The sequence below is a fragment of the Zeugodacus cucurbitae genome, chromosome 2 (assembly GCF_028554725.1).
Source record: "Zeugodacus cucurbitae isolate PBARC_wt_2022May chromosome 2, idZeuCucr1.2, whole genome shotgun sequence".
NCBI classification, from domain to species: domain Eukaryota; kingdom Metazoa; phylum Arthropoda; class Insecta; order Diptera; family Tephritidae; genus Zeugodacus; species Zeugodacus cucurbitae.
Window position 1 is genome coordinate 84,330,331 of NC_071667.1, and position 20,066 is coordinate 84,350,396.

The 20,066-nt window shown below is 37.5% G+C and overlaps 3 protein-coding genes across 3 annotated transcripts; 1 reads left to right on the forward strand and 2 right to left on the reverse strand.

Moving 5' to 3' along the window:
- Window positions 1–210: 210 nt before the first annotated feature.
- Window positions 211–4,063, forward strand: LOC114803498 (sodium-independent sulfate anion transporter). The gene is made up of 5 exons (XM_011194146.3): window positions 211–923; window positions 1,746–2,523; window positions 2,590–2,892; window positions 2,958–3,103; window positions 3,180–4,063. Exons 1-5 carry the CDS (start codon window positions 561–563, stop codon window positions 3,519–3,521), a joined length of 1,932 nt encoding a protein of 643 aa, XP_011192448.1. The 5' UTR covers window positions 211–560; the 3' UTR covers window positions 3,522–4,063.
- A 1,867-nt stretch (window positions 4,064–5,930) lies between these two features.
- LOC105218528 (sodium-independent sulfate anion transporter) lies at window positions 5,931–9,063 on the reverse strand. The gene is made up of 5 exons (XM_011194177.3): window positions 8,497–9,063; window positions 7,169–7,952; window positions 6,810–7,112; window positions 6,599–6,744; window positions 5,931–6,537 (listed from the first exon to the last, which is right to left on the reverse strand). Exons 1-5 carry the CDS (start codon window positions 8,824–8,826, stop codon window positions 6,079–6,081), a joined length of 2,022 nt encoding a protein of 673 aa, XP_011192479.2. The 5' UTR covers window positions 8,827–9,063; the 3' UTR covers window positions 5,931–6,078.
- A 2,724-nt stretch (window positions 9,064–11,787) lies between these two features.
- On the reverse strand, window positions 11,788–16,017 carry LOC114803513 (sodium-independent sulfate anion transporter). Its single transcript, XM_029045213.2, has 5 exons — window positions 15,273–16,017; window positions 13,046–13,829; window positions 12,661–12,963; window positions 12,391–12,536; window positions 11,788–12,320 (listed from the first exon to the last, which is right to left on the reverse strand). The coding sequence occupies exons 1-5, from the start codon at window positions 15,600–15,602 to the stop codon at window positions 11,895–11,897; spliced, it is 1,989 nt and encodes a 662-aa protein (XP_028901046.1). The 5' UTR covers window positions 15,603–16,017; the 3' UTR covers window positions 11,788–11,894.
- Window positions 16,018–20,066: the final 4,049 nt, after the last annotated feature.

The window sequence follows — 20,066 nt, forward strand, 5'->3', positions numbered from 1 at the left end:
ATTACCATTGAAAACGTCGCAATTTATTTGATCCGCAAGAAAGTTCGAGGAGACAACTCAATATTAGTTAAACCATTATCATCTTGCGAAACCCACGCACAAACACTCAAACGCATACACTCGCACGGCGATTTGATTTGTTCGAAAAGTGCTCCATCACCTCAGTGCCACGCCACGCTCGCACGGTCGCTTGTACTATACATACTAGGTAAGCTTCTGAAACCACAGCATTCGAGTGTGCGACGGCGGCACGTACAGTTTGAAACCTCGCAAACCCCAAGCAAGTCCCAGTTTTAAATATTTCCGTCTCAAGTGAGCTGCGCTGAGCACCGATGTTTGCGCACACGGGTGCTAGAGTGCATGGCGTAATTGCGGAATAATATACTATTTTCATTTAACGACTATTTAGTCATAAAAAGTGCAAAGTGATTATCGGACGCGCATGTAAATATTCGGATTCGTCAATAATAGTTTTCACACTAACACAAAACCGCCAAGTTATTTCCGTGGAAAAAAATAAATAAATAGTCAGTTAACAAAATTAGACATAGATAATTAAAATGTGCTCGGTTAAGGCGAACGTGAAAACTTCCACCTTGCAAGGTTGTGATAATTACGGTTCGGATGTAACGCTAGATATACCGCCGGGTGGCCTCTATACAGGCTCCACGGATTGCATTGTCGACGAAGAGGATGCGAAAAATCAACGCGACTGCTGCTCGGCCACTGGAGATTGGCTGAAGGACACTGCCTCGAATGTGTTTCGCAAAAAGAACCTGTACAAACGGTTACCCATCTTAGAGTGGTTACCGAAATATGATCGAAATGATGTTGTGGGTGATTTGGTGGCCGGTATAACGGTCGGTTTAACTGTGATACCTCAAGGCCTGGCATTTGCAGGCATAACAGGTTTGGAATTGCAAGTGAGTACAGGGACTTGAATGTGAAAGAATCTAGATTAGACGATTACTAAAGACCTGTTAAACTATGAAAGGGAGCATATGATGCGACAGTGTAATTAAGGATTCTCGGATTTAAAAAAAATGGAAAATTAAAAAAAAATATTAAAAAGTTTATTAAAATAAGGGATAGTGCAATGTGGGATCTTAAAGACTGTAAACTTTCCCCTAGCGTATTAACCAATAGTTATTCTAAAAATATTAAGGCAATCAATCACCCGTCGACGTGCGCTTTCTTCACCGCAAGCAAAATAATTAGAGATTCAATTAATTATAGCTTGGAAATAAATTATGCCCCTTTCTTGTAAACTAATGAACTATTAAAAAAATCAGAAATTCGTTTTCGATAGCTTTGTGAAATTGTGTCATTTGTATGCGTGCCTTGTCTGACTTTGTCGCTATAAACATCTCATACGGATTCAAAGCGATTTAATAGATTTTTTTCCAGAATTTGTATAGTTATTTTTATTGTTGGAGCTGCCGTTGTGTCTAAATTACCGCTCAAAGCAGTGCGAATTTGAATTTATTTTAATATAATAATGAACTGAAATTAAAAATAAAAGAATATATAATTTTGATACGGGTTCTTCCAGTTAATGCATTTTTGATAAAATTAAATGGAATGTATTAAAAACGTGTTTTAGTTTGTGGACTTCCAAATGGCGAATACTTGCAAGTGATTTTAACCACAACAAATATATACTTCACTCATACCTCCATCTGCCTCTTCTTCAGAACTTACTTTACCACTCTAAAAGCACGTCATAATTGTATTTTCTCTTGCAGTATGGCCTGTACAGCTGTTTCATGGGTTGCTTCATCTATGTGCTTTTTGGCACAAGCAAAGATGTACCGGTTGGCCCCACGGCCATTGCGGCGCTGCTCACTTTCCAAATAGCGCGCGGTGATTTGGTGAAGACAATATTGCTGACATTCCTAACGGGTATAATTGAGATGCTGATGGGCTTATTGAAATTGGGTTTCCTCATAGACTTCGTATCGGGTCCTGTGAGTGCGGGCTTTACTAGCGCCGCCTCGTTGATCATATTTACCTCGCAACTGAAGGATTTGCTCGTCGTGAACACCGCCGGCGACACTTTGGTGGATATGTGGATTTCCATTTTCAAGGACTTTAACAATATTAGCTGGAATGATGCCGCGCTGGGTATAAGCTCTGTTGTGCTGCTACTCGCCATGCGTGCCATGACTTTTGTCGATATCGGTCCCAAGGAGGGCAAGAAAAGCTGGCAGCGCTTACTACAGAAGACCATATGGTTAATTGGCACCTCGCGCAATGCCGTGCTCGTGGTTTTGGTCGGACTGCTGGGCTTTCAATTATTGCAATCAGATATCGACATCTTCCGTATGGTGGGTTATGTGCCTGATGGTTTGCCGGAGTTTAAAGTACCAGCTTTCTCGACAACCACTTTCACGAATACAACGAGTGGTGAACTTATTGAAATGCATGAGAGCTTTATCGACATGGTTAGCAGTTTGGGCGCAGGTCTGATCGTAATACCGCTCGTCTCACTGTTGGAAACAACAGCACTCATACAGGCGTTTGGTAAGTGAAAAGCAGACGCCTGAAACTTGATGTTGAAATATAATCTCTTTACGCTTGTATCCACAGCTGATGGCAAACCTTGCGACGCCAATCAAGAGCTCATTGCCATCGGTCTTTGCAATGTGGGCACATCTTTCGCCCAAGGCTTCCGTGGTAATGGTCCCTTGGCGCGTGGCGCTGTCTTGAATGCCAGTGGTGTTAGGACACAAATGTCGAATTTGTATACGGGGCTTATCGTTATCTTCGCTTTACTCTATTTCACACCTGCCTTCTTCTACGTGCCGAAAGCAGCCTTGGCGGCGATTATTGTCTCGGCGACGATATTCATGGTGCAGTATCGCGTAGTCAAGCCAATGTGGCATAGCAAAAGTAAGTGAAAGTGAAGTGTAAAAAAATTCCCTTCTCACGGATATTTTCCAATTTTTTTCATACAGGAACCGATCTCATTCCCGGTCTGGGTGCATTCATTGCATGCATTGTATTGCCTGTTCAAATCGGCATTTTGGTCGGCATGGCTATCAATATCGTCTTCATTTTGTACAGCGCTGCGCGTCCTAAACTACGTATCGAAACGTTAGAAGTAAGTTCAAGTATCGGTTATACCAAATAAATATGTATATTTCTAACTCATTTCCCTCTCTCACAACACTCAACAGGCATCGAATGGCATCAAGTATCTCATGCTCACACCTGATCGCTGCCTCATCTTCCCATCGGTGGAGTTCGTGCGCAATGTGATCAACAAGCACAGCCGCAAGTCGACGCTCCCAGTCGTCATCGACTGCACCTACATTTATGGCGCCGACTTCACCGCCGCCAAGGTCGTCTCAATGCTAATCAAGGACTTCGAGACGCGCAATCAAAAGCTCTACTTCTACAATCTACAAGCGCGTGTATCGCAGGTATTCGAGGGTCTCAACAAGGGCCTGATTGTTATCTACGACGTGGAGCATTTGGAAATGGTGCTCGCTGGCAAGGAATTGGATGCCAAGTCATGAGTGATGCACGTATTAAGGAGTGATTGAACTATTCTCACAGCGAAAGTATTATTGAAAGAGGCGCATGACGCTCGAAACTTAGTACGAGTACTTATCACGCATTATGCAACAACAAATATAATAAAATTAAAAATATTTGCTCGCATTTTTTTCGATTATTATTCGCTAATTGAAATATTATATTCAGTAATTGCTGACGCTTTGTATTATAAATGTAGTATTATTAATTTTCTAAAAAAGTCATTGTAGCTAATTAGCGAAGATTATTTGCGAAGCATACATAATTTCATATATATAAAACTTCATGTAGTCTATATTAATTATATATTTGCTGATTGAATTAAAGTGTCACTAATTCACATCTAATACACATAAATATAGATTCATATAATTATGGCTAACTTGGAAAAATTACCTAATTAGAACACATTTGTATGTATATATATATTCCACAAATTAGTTAATTAATTATCGAAATTATCATATACGTATAGTGCAACGATCTTAATACAAATAAACCTTTGCTTGTAAATATGGTTGATATAATTAAATATATAACTAAATAAAAAAAATTTGAAAATCTGAAATGTATACTCGTAGAAAATCTATAGTAAATCCATGCATTAATTCCATGGTCTCCAAATGCGAAAAATTTAATACTTAAATTCCGTTTGTTATTATTTGAGCACTTGGTTGACGTTTGCTTCCAGTGTTCATAGGTGCTAAGCGTAGGTAATTTCGCCAATGTGACCATCAAACTGCGACAGTGAATTGCTGACTCGTGTGTTTGCGCTTTTCATCGCCCATTGTATTGCTTAATAAATCTTGATAACTCTTCGTTTAAATAGCAGATTTTTTTCATTGAGATATGAATATGCGAAATTGATGCTAATAAATTGTAATTTGTCTGAGGAGCGACTTAATTTGCGTGCGCTTACGTGGGCAAGAGTAGCTCGGCATCATAAAAGGTAACCTGATTTCTGATTATAATGCATCTGATATCTTAATATTATAGTTAAATTCGATTACTGGTAAATTGAAAATCAGAGCTAATAGTAAATAATAAACAAATGAGAGTTTAAGACACATTTTTCGTAAAAACCAATTATCTCAAATAAGGACACCTGGGGCGTATGAGTAATTGCTTACTTAGACATTTACTATTTCATACTTACTTATTGTATATTATATTTGTATGTGAGTTAACTTAATATCGCATTTGCTTATTCAACACATCATCCGTTAATTAAAATAAGAATTTATTAATCTTTCATGACTTCTAAACGAGAAACTTAATATGAAAGAAGAATAAGAAAGAGAAACAGTTCACCTATTATTGAAACGTAGATTCATACATGTACTAGTTAATGAAGATCTTGGAACGAACATCGTAATTAATAAGATCATTTGGAGACTTTTTGCATAATTTAAGCATGCCAAAAAGTATGCTTTGAAATGAGAAGTTCATTATTTTAACAACTGTCATGTGATTTTTTTCAGTGTTTAGAGCTTTCTTGAAAAGTTTACTTACTCACTTGCGATCAATATAAAAAGTAAAGTCTACTTTTGGGCGGAAGGAAAAAGCGATCAGTGTACACATATACCCGCACATTCATTTGTAGCATTTTTAACGATTTTCTTAATAATAATAGCCGGCTTCGATTCGCCAAGCGTTGGAGATTAGTCAACTGAACAAACTATGCTAGTCGTTCCAACATATTGACAGTATTTACGGTGCTAACAAATTCTCTGATGCTTGCGGTAATGAGAGAACTTTGATAAATTCCATTATCTTTGCGAATGTACAGTCTTCAGTCGGTTAGAAAGGGATACTTTTTACGACTCCCAATAATCCAAGCTAAAATTAATTGGGCAGCTAGGAGAGAAAAATCTGAGTTTAATAAAATTGACTAAGCTGTTGTAGTTCAAACTTATTAGGGACCCTGAGAGATGGGACCACAATAAGCCTAATAATGACTATGATGTCGTGACCGCTTGCGATCACGCTCTCTCTGCCTTCCTTTTCAACTAACTAATCAACTATGCAGTTGCTTATCGGAAATTTTTTGATAAAAGAGCAGCACACCAATATAGAGAAATTTTCTCTGCTTTGCGAATCGCAACCAACTAATGTAAATTTTGTAGAATCACAGTTGGAATCAAGGTTAACATTTTTCAGATTGCTTAAATATTTATAAAAGTTATGACTCTACCAACTCTTGCTATTATTATTAGATTTGCTGTAATTATACTTTCAACTTAATTACAAACAACATTTGAAGACAAAAATTGTACTCATATTACAAACAAATGCTAAACTCACTCAAATCACATGACTTCACAGTGAGCATTTGAAGTCAGCGTTCTCTCTTTTAAGTTAAGCCCCTCTCTAAGAGAAAACAGGAATACTCATTTTTAAAATAAAATTTATTTCGATTAATATAACATCTATACATTTATAACAGATTCTATTTAGGAACAATTCTGACCAGAAATGAGCTTTTTGATGAAATATGTATTTACAAATGGATATGAATTCACTTAAAAAATAAAGTATTTATAGCTTCGTTACATCCTCGGAATCTTTCACACATGCTACTTCAATGGTAAATCTTGAATTTAAAGTCGCATTGCTAACTCTAGCACCAGCCTCTACATCATTTTCTGGGGTCGGCTTTGGTGCCCCGGCATTTTCATCCTCCCTCAACGCATGTGTCAAGGCGTCAGTGTTGTAGCACAACGTCAGTTGAATATTCAAGCCATCAAAGATTTGCACAACACTCGGTTTTAAATTGTAAAATATAATTTTTTGGTTGCGTCGTTTGAAATCGTCGATCAGCGAAGAGATTACTTTGGCGGCAGTGTAGTCCGCACCATAGATGTAAGTGCAGTCGATGACAACCGGAAGGGTGGTTTTATTGCCGCACTTCAGCACCAGATTACGTACAAACTCAACCGAAGGAAAAATGAGGCAACGATCTGGTGTAAGTTTGTGAAATTTCAAGCCGTCGTGAGTCTAAAAACATAAAAAGGGATATTCAATATTAAGTTGATTATGGATTGCTGCGAATTATTACCTCCAGTGTCTCCAAACGAACTTTCGGACGCGCTGAGTGGTACAAAATAAACAGAAGATTCACACCGATTGCAGTAAGAATGCCCAGCTCCAACGGCATAACCAAGCAAGCGATGAAGGCGACGAAATAGGGTATCAAATCGGTACCTGAAAGCAAAATAGACATTAGAATATGAAGCTAAAGAAATTATTTTTTAATAAAAAAGACTTACGTTTACTGCGCCACATTGGCAGGATCACCTGGTACTGCACCTGGAAGATCACGGCCGAAATAATGATGGACGCCAATGCAGCTTTCGGAATGTAGTAGAAGAAGTCAGTTAAATAAAGCAGAGCGAAGACCACAATGGCGCCGATGTACATATTGCCCAAGGGAGTGCGTACGCCACTGGCGTTATTGACAGCCGAACGTGCGAGACCGCCGTTGGCGTGATAACCTTGGAAGAATGAATTAGCCACGTTCGCTACACCCATGGCGATCAGTTCTTGGGCTGTGTCTATAGGTTTTCCTTTCGCTGCAAAAGCATAACAAATTAGTAAAAGAAATTTTGAAATTTGAATTTCAACTCACCGAAAGCCTTGCAGGCAGCAATGTTCTCCAGTAAAGCAACGAGTGGGACGATAATCAGACCATAGCCCATGTGATTGACCATTTCCAAGAAGGACTCAGCTTCGACTGCTGGCTCGCCTGTGGTTTCATTGCCAGGCGTGCCCTCAATGTAGAACGGTGGTGGTCCAAACTCAGGCAAACCGCCCGGTATGTAACCCGTCAGCCGGAAATAGTTCATACCCCTCTCCTGCATGTACATACTCGCAGCAGCACAAATGATCACCAGCGTTGCATTTCGTGAGACACCCAAGAACCACATCAGCTTGGTCCCCAAAACGTGATACCATTGAGGATTATTTTTTGGTCCCCACTTAATGTTGCCTAAAGAGCGCATCAACATCAAAATGACCACACACGAACAACCAAGAATCGTATCTGCTATTCGTATGTTCCCGATGTCACTGATCATGCTGATCCAGCGCTCCAGAAAGGTGGTGCCAGTGGCATTTTTTACGCCAATAATATTTTTTATTTGCGATGTGGTTATGATCAGTGCCACAGCGCTCGTGAAACCCGCACTCACTGGCCCCGATACGAACTCTATTATGAAGCTTAAACGAAAGAGCGCCATCAGAATTTCGATAATGCCGGTGAGGAATGTGAGAAGGATCGCTCGTTGCCACACACCATTAGCAAACTGGAAGACCATGAGTGAAGCGATGGCTGTCGAACCGACTGTGCTGTCCTTGCAGGTACCAAATATGACGTAAACAAAACATCCCATAAAAGCGCCATAAAGACCGTACTATGGAAGAAAAAGGCAAAGTTGTATAATTTTGATTTGTGTATTGTTAGATTCATCACATGATTAACGTCACATCAACATATCACGTCATATCACAGTGCATTCAATTTCTGTGAGATAAAAATCAGTTCTTGAAATATGCAGTTGAAGCCTTTAGTAGAAAAATATCTTAAATTCACATCAAACCACTTAATGAACATCCTTTCTCAACCATTTTCTGATCTTAAATCTATGTTTTTCGAATATACTTTGGTGCTGTATATCAGTTACAGAAGTCTTCCAAAAGGCATAGATGAACCTTTAGCATCTGGTAAAATTAATTTTAAATGCACCCATTTCTTGACCTGATTCTCTCTTTCTGTATATATCAGAGTTCACATTGCAACCTTACGAGGATTTGTTCTGAACATTTAGTGGTGTTGGCTGTGTTGTCTTGAGAACTCTCAAACTTACTCACGAGTCACTTTTCATAAATGATAATAACGAAATGACTATCTTCAGAGCACCTTGCCAAGTCTAATATCAATGTCAACCAGAAACCTACCTGTGTTGGCAAACCAGCAACGCCCGAGTAGGCTAAACCCTGTGGGATGACCGTCAAACCGACAGTTATGCCCGCAATCAAATCACCGATGGCATCATTCCGATTGTAATGTGGCAACCACTTCAAGATTGGTAGTCGCTTGTATAGAGTTTTCTTACGAAACACATTCTTCAAGCCAGTTGCACAGAATTCACCGAAATTGCGCTTCTTCTCCGGTGTTTGATGATCGTTGACCAATATGAATTCAGTGGAGCCATTGAATTGTGCCTCGAGGGGTTGATCGAAACTAGAGCGCGTCTTGAACGCTTCTGCTGTTTCCATACTCGACATATTGTTTACTTGTTTATTTGCTTTGAACGTTTGATTTTAGTTTTGTTTTTAGTTTTTATATTTTACGATATATTTATTTTTGCTCTACGGACATCTCTTTCCGAAATTTAATCGCCCACGTCTGCACGCGCCGACTGGCATAAAGAGAGTAATTTGTTGAGTGAGAAATTGCCGCTCCAAACCTCCTTCAGTCTACAGTTGGCAGAACTTGTTGATTCAACTCATGGCTGTCTTTGCATTGCGCTCCTATTTAAACCATGTGAGAGCGGTTTCTCCACCAATGATTGGTTATTTTTTCCTTTAATGTGTGTGTTTATTTACTTGCGAAGTATTAATAAAGTCAATCAGAGATCTTCTTTGAATGAGTGGACTGAAATGTTTGTCATTTGTTAGCGCCTCGGATAATTATCCTAATTTCTAATCATTTAATAATACGCGTTTTTAAAAATAACATTTGAAAAAAACTTCCCAAAATCAATGGAGAAAGAGAGAGGAAGATTTTGAGAAAACTACATTCTCGATCGAAAAAAATTGATTTTGAGATTTTGTATTAAGGTCAACTAACAAAAATTAAAAATTTATGATGACTTCGAGTACGAAAAATGCCATAAAACCTCGAGATATATAGGACAATTTCATTATGTTCTAACAGTGAGATCTGGATCATCAACAGCGTATACCACGTGGTATGAGTTACAATTGATGAACCGAAATGTAATTAAAGATTTCTTTCTTGTTTTGAATTTTGTAAATTTTCCAATATAAGCAAAGTACCTTTCAACCTTTAGGATGAAAATAAAGTCAATTTCAATTAATCAGTAGTAATTTTCTTATTTTTTTAATTAAGGTGTTTACTTAGATGCAGTTTCATTACATTTTAATAAACCAACCACAAATTTCGCCCAGTGTAAGCACGAGCCAGTCAATAAAGTAGCAAATCAATAATAGTGACTAAAATTTTCCATTTACACAACGCGAATTCCTCACCGGTTTTGATAACTCAATTTGTATTTGTAGCGTTTTATAAATAAATACAACAAACACAACGCAGACAGACTATTTATATTAAACATTTTCACTTGTGAATAGTCACTTTTAACAATGAAACTGTTGACGATATCTTCATTATACACACTGAAGCTGTCAACATGCGCTCCTAATATTACATATGTACACACACTCAGATGAAGTTGACACTAATAGAAATCAAATCAAATAGCCTATATGATTTGGAGGCGCCATTGTTGGGTTTAAGTAAATAGAGGGAAGGCATTTGGGCGCCTATAAAAAGTCGCTCAATTCATAATGATTTTTCAATTGAGTGGTAGCCACCCAACAAATGCGATCGATTCCTAAATTCTTAGATGGTGAATATCAAGTGATCATAAATATAAGTCGGATTCACACAGCCTGGATATTTATTCTGCGAAGGATTGTCAACTATGCAGAATACCTAAAAATCATTTGTGGAGTTTCTCTGTTGCTATAACATATATGATATCATAGTATGATGTGATATCTATGCTATTGGAGAAGTTACTTCTAATGAAAAAAAACCTTGTTACAAGGAATCTTTTCGATTGGTTAAACGCTTATTTCCTATGGTGATCATAACTTTGTTAGCTTTGCTCAAGAATGAGTTGTTGACATGAATGTAATACTTATATATTTTTGATATTTTAAACAATTTGAAATCTTTTGGAACTACTTTTAGAATTAAAGATTTAAATAAAAAAAATAAAATTAGATCATCTAACTTTTAATATCGATAACTAATTTAAATTAATGAAACACCATAATAAATTGAAGAATCTATAAGCGGTCCGACATGTAATTCATTTTTAATAATAATTAAAAGTAATAGTGTTAAAAGTTCTGGTCGGAAAGTCCTAGATATGTTCACAAATTTCAATACCGTTAAGGCACTCAGCAATATAGAAAATCATTTATTGCCTCCCTTTTACTAAATATGTATTTCTTCTATGAATATTTCATCATTCATTTATTTAGGAATAGGGAAGATTCACCGTATCTTACTTATTTACATTGACGGTCAAGGCCATTACGCATTTTTACTAGAGATCATTTTATATCAGAAAGTTAAAAAAAAATGTTGTCAAGAAGCCTGATATCTTTCAGTGCATGGAGCTTCTCTAAAGCGATTGTAATTTGAAAGCCTAAAATCACTGCATATTTTAAGGCGTAATAAAAGTAAAATGAAAGAAAATATCAGAAAATAAGGAAATTGTGAATGTGTGTTCGATGAAAAGCAACTAGTGAGGAAACTGATAATGAACCAGTTGGAAAACGATGAGTCATATACTATAATTAGAAGGGGTGTAGATAGCTATTTCTTTCACTTGGTATACTTTGAACTAGTATGAGACTGTTACTTCTCTGACCAAAATCTAACCACTGACATCTCGTAAAATATTACCGAGAAAGCATATCAGTTGCGTGTATAGAATCAAAAAAGAGTCGGCTAAGTGGTTGAGGTGCGATTACGAATAGTTTACGACTGGTAAAACTTCAACTATTACATTACAGAGTAATTATCAACAATCTTGAGATGCATTTATGTCACGTACACATCTTGGATATTTGCTATTTTAGCCACATCGAACTTAGTTCTAGTTTGGAATACAAAATTCCTGAAACGAGTTTAACGACCCTTATTTTACAATTTCTTTCTTAGTTCATCTTTCGTAACACAGACCGAATAATGGCAATAAGAAATTTATAAGAAGTAAACATTTTGGAAGTGGTCACGTGAACTGACTACGAAATTGATGAAACACTGTTTGAAAATGAAATCGAAGAAATGAGAAATTGATCTAAAAGTTACGATACTTGGGTGATTAAATAATTTAGCAAACCAAGCACGTATTTGTAGAAACTTTTTTCAAGATCAACTGCCCCATATTGGCAAGAATCTGATGAAAGCGCAAGAATGAAACAATATCTAGTAATTTAAATCTATATTTTTTATCGTTTTTTCTTTTTGTATAGGAACATAATTTACAACAAAACTAGCATCTATATTTACATAAATTATCAGTACGCGTCTTTCACGAAGCTTCCGCAGTAAGTGCTGAGTTCAATGTCTCGCTACTACTTTTTATACCAGCCTCGACATCATGGCCCAGAGGAGGTTTTATCGCGCCACCATTTTGATTCTCCCTCAGCGCCTGTGTCAGGGCGTCTGTGTTGTAACACAGCGTGCAATTAATATTGAGACCCTCAAAGATTTGCACAACATTCGGTTTTAGATTATAGAAAATAATTTTTTGGTTGCGTTGTTTGAAGTCTCCGATCAGCGAAGAGATTACTTTGGCGGCAGTATAGTCAGCACCATAGATGTAAGTGCAATCGATGACCACCGGTAGTGTGGTCTTATTGCCGAACTTCAGCACCAGATTACGTACAAACTCAACCGAAGGAAAGATGAGGCAACGATCGGGTGTGAGCTGCAGGAATTTGATGCCATCTTGGGTCTGAAACGATAAATGAGTTTGGTAAATGAGCAGGCGTCTTCGAAAATTGTCTAATGGTATGAATAAATACCTCTAATGTCTCCAAGCGCACTTTGGGTCTTGCTGAGTGATATAAAATAAATAGAAGATTGACACCGATCGCAACTAGAATGCCGATCTCCAAAGGCAAAACCAAGCATGCAATGAATGCGACAAAACAGGGAATTAAATCCGTACCTGTAAATGGAACTCATCGATTACAAATTGAGTCAGATATTTTTAGATGAGTCAGATAGTTTTAATCTTTTCAGTTTTTCAAATATTAATAACTGTAATACATTAGGATTACAGCGAAACTTACGTTTACTGCGCCACATTGGCAAGATCACGTGATATTGCAGTTGAAAGATCACCGCCGATATGATAATTGCAGCTAGAACAGCTTGTGGAATGTAGTAAAAGAATTCGGTCAAAAAAATGAGAGCGAATATCACAATCAGACCGATGTAAAAGTTGCCTAACGGAGTGCGTACACCACTCGCATTATTGACTGCCGAACGTGCGAGACCGCCGTTGGCGCGATAGCCCTGGAACAGTGAATTCGCTATATTTGCGATGCCAATGGTGAGCAACTCCTGAGTTGTGTCGATAGGCTGTCCCTTAGCTGCAAAGAAAAAATAAGATTTCATTTTATACATATATGTAAAGGTATTGAATCACGGTCCGTGAAATATTCACAAACTTACCAAAGGCTTTGCACACGGCGATATTCTCCAACAAAGCGACGAGCGGCACAATGATCAAACCGAAACCCAATTCGCTCACCATATCCATGAAATCCTTAGGTGGAACAGCCAGCGCTCCTGATGTGGAATTCGCTGGTGTTCCCTCAATAGAGAAGGGCGGTAAACCGAACTCAGGTAGTCCCGCCGGTATGAAACCCGTTAGTCTGAAATAATGTGTACCCTGCTGCTCCAGATACATGCAAACTGTGGCGCAGACGATCACCAGAATGGCATTGCGCGAAACGCCCAAGAACCACAGCATTTTGGTTGCGAGTACATGATGCCATTTGCGATCGCTTTTCGGACCCACTTTAATACGCCCTACATAACGCATTGTAATCAAAATGGCAACACAAGAACAACCGAGTATAGTATCAGCCACGCGTATGCTATTAATGTCCTTAATCATGCTAATCCAACGCTCCAGAAATGTATTACCCGACGCATTCTTTACGCCAAGTATATTTTTGATCTGAGACGTGGAGATGATCAGTGCAACAGCGCTTGTGAAACCCGCACTCACTGGACCCGATACGAATTCTATGATGAAAGTCAGCCGAAAGAGTGCCATGAGTATCTCGATGATGCCGGTGAGGAAGGTAAGCAAGACAGCGAGTTGCCAAATACCATTTGCGAACTGGAATACCATGAGTGATGCAATGGCCGTCGAACCGATTGTGCTGTCCTTACAAGTGCCAAGTAGTACGTAAACGAAACATCCCATAAATGAGCCATAGAGACCGAACTGGCGGAAGAGAAAGTTGTTGTGTTATAATATTTTTTTCAGAAATGTAATATATGCTAAATAACTGGGCAAAGAAAAGTGTTAGAAATATAAGTTCCCTCGAAGCAGACAAAATGTTAAGACCCGATGGTTCGACGAATCAGAAGTGTCTTTATTGTATTCCGAAACTTAATTCAAAGATTCTTCTGGGTCATTCCGGATTACTTGAGTAGCAATACAAGGCATGGCAATCCGTTTAGGACTGGGGTCTCCAACATAACTTATTAATTTATAAAATCTTCTAAGCCTCTTCTAATGGGAAGCGTTTGTTTCGTTCTTTGTCTTCAGTAGAAAACTATCTAAATACCTTCTACTCTACGAAAACACTTTCTACCAGCCGAAATACATATCTTGTCAGGGTTTAAAATATAGAGGCACAAATCCATGAAGTTTTACTCGGTATGTTCCATGTGATTGATCCAGAGAAAATATTTGATCTGAACCCAACTCAAAAACTTAACTGACCTTATGTCACTGAGTCGGGTTTGCTTTTAGAGGGATCCTAAGAACGTGGGACGTACGGATCGAGTTCTTTGATGGGCAAGGGAATTTCTCCCTGCTGTAATTGAACTTGAAAATTAAAATGTTTTGTTTGTTTTTGTTTTACTCTTGTTTTTGAAAACGTGGCGGAAAATAGTCGGATATGACAGGAAGCTGGCTATGTTTAATTAAGTTTTGTACTTTTTTTGTTTACAAACATTCTGATGAGTACCTTGAGAAGTTACATATTTACCGTTGTAAACACATACCAGTAAGTAAACACGCTGGCTGACTAGTGCACTTTTGTTGACTTGTTGACTTACGGCTTTCAAGTACTTTGCATGCAGCCACTTTAGATATCATTTCATATTTATTATGGATTCTTTACAAAATGCCACGAGCATTAGACGTCTGTAACTCTGAATAGTGACAGAGCTGACAAGACATAAGTTCTATGTCTGTTAAAATACTTCAGAGATACTTTTGAACACAGCGAGGTGAGTGTGCACGTTCAGCGTGATAAACTACTGATGACTCTTCAATTACACTCTGCTAAGATTTTAAAATTTGTTGCAAATTATATAATTGTTTTCCAAACAAAGTCAAATAACGAACGAGTCATATTAACTGCGATCTTTCTTCGCATAAAAATTAGTAAATAACATTAAACGCTACTTTATGATCCGGATCAACACATATCTTAACACTTATCTGGGCAAATCTCACACAATCTCACATGGGAGCCTGCACTTGAACGAGACAAAAATGATTTATGTTACACCTACATCACAGACGCAATGATAAAGTGTATAAAGTACCGTTTTCTTATGTAACAGCTGTCTGTATTTTCACAGCAAATAATGAATCTGACCAAATAGCATTTATTTTCAGAGTTAGAATGCTTTTTATGTGTTCGAAACTAACCTGTGTGGGCAAGCCAGCAACGCCAGCGTAGGCTAAACCCTGCGGTATGACCGTTAAACCGACCGTTATGCCCGCTATAATATCGCCGATGGCATCGCTGCGCGTATAACGCGGTAGCCAGCTCAAGATCGGAAAGCGCTTGTAGAGTGTCTTCTTGCGGAAGACATTCTTCACGCCGGACTCGAGTAAGTCGCCGACATTGCAGCCTTTCTTCGGTGATTTATGATCAGTAACGAGTATAAATTCCGTGGAGCCATTGAATTGTGTCTCCGCTGGCTGATCGATTTGAGAGCGCGTCTTGAATTCTTCCGCCGTTTCCACACTTGACATGTTCCGTCCGTAAATATTAAATAATGCTTCACTACACTTTGTTTATTCAAGTCACCCTGGTTTCAATTGAATTTGTTTCACTTTCGAGGTTTTTCAAGTTTAAACACTAAACAATATCTGTTCTGTTGTTTGTTTTTCAATTTGTTTTGAAGTGGTTATTCTATGCGACTTCTATTTATTTACTATTCTTAGGTCTCATTTGAGTTGCTTTTATACAAAGTTTTCTATACAAATTTCAATTGTGGGGTTCCGCCCGAAACTTCTTCGATTGCGAGTGTATAGTGGAGGTACCGATGCGAGTCGTCGGTTCTCCGCACGTCCGAACGCGTCGAGTTAAGTGTACAGAGTGATTCTCCAAAGTGGGAAAAGTGACGCCCTAACTGCTGTCACCTGCGGTTAGCAAAGCTAGCTGAACATTGTCTTCTATGTATTTTGTATTTATAATGTAGTCATTGTAGTATTTGCGCTAAGCGCGAGCCTCCGTCGAGGGAGAACTCGTGTATCTTCGTACGAAAGTGCTATTTGCTTAAGACAAATTGTTAAGATAACCAAACTCATTTGGTTGGCTGGGCAAACAGGTAAATATGCGCAAATTTCAAGTGTGATTGAAACCCTTCTCGATGAGTGTTATTAATTCGCCATAAACTTAAACATACAGCGATCTGATTGTCTCTATATCTCATCATTTGCAACAGTTTATGCAACAGCTTATTATACGTATGATAAGTGAGATATCACATATTGATTGTGTCGTAGATATGTCAATTAAATACGATTAAGCAGTCAGTGTTGATAACCGAAAGCGTCCGTTACTAGTATGTCGTATCTTCAATCTTGCCATCTTTTCTAGAGAGTGGCTTGAACACCTGTTTGTCATTTACTACAATCGATCAAACATATTTGCTTTCGTTGAATTGAACACAGTAATACAACTATTATTTAGATATAAGAAATACTTCTCGGATACCTTGGAAAAAGTTCAAAATCTAATTTTCGATTATTCCATCTTTAAAGTGACGTGACTTGCATATTTGCATGTGATTTCCCGAAAGTGGCCGCAGTTTTATTTTTTTTATTTGATAAAAAAATTATCCTTCGATCACGTGCACGAAACCTGAATTATTCAATGAAAGTTATAGTACTTGCTACCGTTTATAATAAATGACCTATCTAAAGCTTTGGGTTATTTTGAGAGCTTTGAAATATGGAATGATTGAGATATTATTTAAGAAAATACTATCCACTTTTTTTAGCAAGATGGATGGTAATATTTGGATCAATTTGTTTAAACATTATTAAGTTAAAAAATATAAATTAATAAGGCATAGGAACTGTTTAACAAAACAGAAAGGTGTATAATACCTACAATAACATTTTAGAACAATGAGAGGAACAGAGCTTACGCCATTTCGTCCTATTACAGTGGAACTTCTGTAACTCGAATCACCATAATCCACAGAAAAACTTCGAGTTACAGAGACTTCCGAGTTACAGAAGGTAATTTGTATGAATTTGGACTCCTATTGCCAATTCAATAGTTCGAATTATGGAGAACTTCGAGCTAGACCAGTTCGAGTTATGGAAGTTCAACTGTAGTTTCCTGGCGTCCATACAGAAATCGTCCGACAGAAAAATACATTGTGACATCATGAATTAATGGAGAGGAAGCTGTTTTATACAATTATTATGAAAGTTTGACAGTTCGATTCGAGTATGACATAGCGAGTCACAATCTTGTCTATTTTATTCTTGGTGCTAATCCAAAGCAATCGTTTCTACGATATCTTGAAATTGGAAAAAAAATCATGTCTTCGATATAACGATCATGTGCATGTCTAGAAATTAAGCACAGTCATGAGATCCTACTTGGATACCAAAATGTGTTTATAAGAAATACTTTATTTCTGTGAGAAATTATGTACCTTGAATTTATTTATTTCGATAAAAAAATGTTAGAATTAAAGGATTCCAAGGAAACTTAATTTCTAAATTCCCCTTTGCGAGATCATTATGTTCCCAAACATAATTTTAAGCGCATTTAACGTATGAAATATGTATGATCTTTGTTACACTTGCAGAGAACTTTCTCATGCATTCGAGATAAATCTTATTGAGTAATCTTTATTACTACTTTTTATTTCATAGAGCTATAAGGTGTTTGCAACTGATATTACTTCACATGTCTGAGTATAATTACTCATATGTTCATTCGTACTATATTTGTAATGTAGTAATTTCAAACTTACCACAATAAAACAACAATAATGCAAAATAGTAGCATAGTAGTAGTTTATTTGATGCCCTAAAAATTTTGTAAGCCGAAAGATTTCTATTACAAAGACAATAAATTTTGTTGTAATTGTAAACTAGAGATTGATACTCACTCAAGCTGCTACTCTACAAATGGTGCGAAGAGAGCTGAAAGAGCATATAAAAAAAATAAATAATGATAAGAAACTCAAAACAGAGGCCTCGGGAAAATTATAATTACAAGGATCACCAAGATTGGTTATCCGGAAACGTCACTGACAGTGGTAAATCCATGCATTGTCTATACGATGATCGAGACAGTAGCATGGCAAGGAAGATTATGAAGGCTTCAACCGCAAAGATCATGAGTAAATCGGTAGATCAGAAATACACGAAATTTTCTGGCGCCCAAAGAAGGTACTGTAGCAGAATGTTCACATAACCTTTTAAAATTTGCATCAAGTTCTTGCATCCTAAAGGATGACTACTCTTCACGGACCACGTGATTGTATTCCATCTGTTATCTCTAAGGAAGAATAAGCTTGTTCCACAATTTTACACGTACTATTATAGAATATTTTTCAATTTGTTAAACTAAGTCATTTTTTTGTAGTAAATATATTTCATGGATTAAATTGGAAGTCCAGAGTACAGTAACCTTTTCAGTCTCTCGTTTTCAGATTAGCAAATTCATAGACCATCCAAACTATACTCATGCGAGATGTGAAACATTCAGATTAAAAAAAAAGAATTTCTGCAACTTTGGAATTTCGGCAATTCCATTATTTATTGCTCGGGTGACAGCTAAATTACGTTATTTCGTAATATTAAAATGATCACGTACGACCACATATGTATGTATGTATGTATGTGTAATCCATTATCACAAAAAATGAGAGTTAGTTTTGGAAATAGATCCAACATTTTTTTTTTTAATTTCTAAGCCAATTGGTTTTGGTTAAAATCAAACTGAAAATGCCACCAACGAGCTGCTAAAAAAGTTTACATTAACAATTCTCACTCATATTTGCTACGCGCATTCTTAAGTAGAATAGAATATACCAAAAATATGTATGTGTGTGTGTGTATTTGCAATTTGTTGTGGGTGTCTCTAAATGTCTATATTTGATGATGGATAATATGTATATAAACAAATTGTATATTATGCATGCGTGTACATATTTACACAAGTCACAAGAAATCAAATGTTTTTATCAATCCGCTCGGAAGATGAAATTCGTTTAGCACCTGTGATTCGAAGTCCCATTCGAAATTGCCAAGTCAGAACACTCATGTTGAATTTTGTCTCCTAATTGTGTGTGCAATCGCCATAAAAAACTGTGCGTTTGGCCGCATTTATAAAAAGCGAGTAAGTAAACAGTGATCCATATGAAATTCGCAACATTTAGAGCGTTGTTTGAGAAGCTGGTGTTTGCGTCACAGCAGTGTGATGATAATTGAATCTAATATACGAGTATACAAAGAGCCATATCAGCTATTCTGGGGATTTGCAGATTACAACCGCACATAAAATTCGTTACTGGCGAGGGATAACCTGTGGAAGCTAGTTTACGTAGTCTTCGCTATAAAAGAGCACGCTTTTTGTTGAAGGTCAGTGTCGCAGTACAAACGTACTTAAGATGAAGGTAGGAAGAGCTTTCGGAAGAATATTAGATTGTCTTGTAGGTATTAAAGGCTTGTGAAATTCTTCGTTGGGTTTCAAACTGGCGCTATATTAAGAATGTGTGTCCTTGTAGTGCGACTTTGGCCTTTTTCAAACTGTTGTCATGGGTAATCCAGAGAATTTGGTTCAAATTTTTTAGTATTATTAGATATTCAGTTGCTCCCAAGTCTAAATTGTGAACTCTGCAGTCAGTCGTCCTTACAGTTAAATTAATTTTGTTAGGTAAGGTACGAAGGCTATTTCCCTATAAAGGGGGAAACCCACTTAGACTATCGAGAGCAGTCCTTTGTGATGCCGTAAAAATACCGCTTGGAACCTACCACAAATCTGCAGAGGTTTTTAACTTATGTATCCGCTAATTCGCGGGGGTGCCCAAAAAAGTGAGATCCAAGGAATTTTTGTCTAGATCTCGCAAAGGTGGGACATTCCAAAAGGAAATGCTGGGAGGATTCTACCTCATCTTCTTCTAGGCAGCTTTTGCAGCTAGCATCCGGTAAATTTTTTAATTTGACCGCGTGAGTCCCAATGGG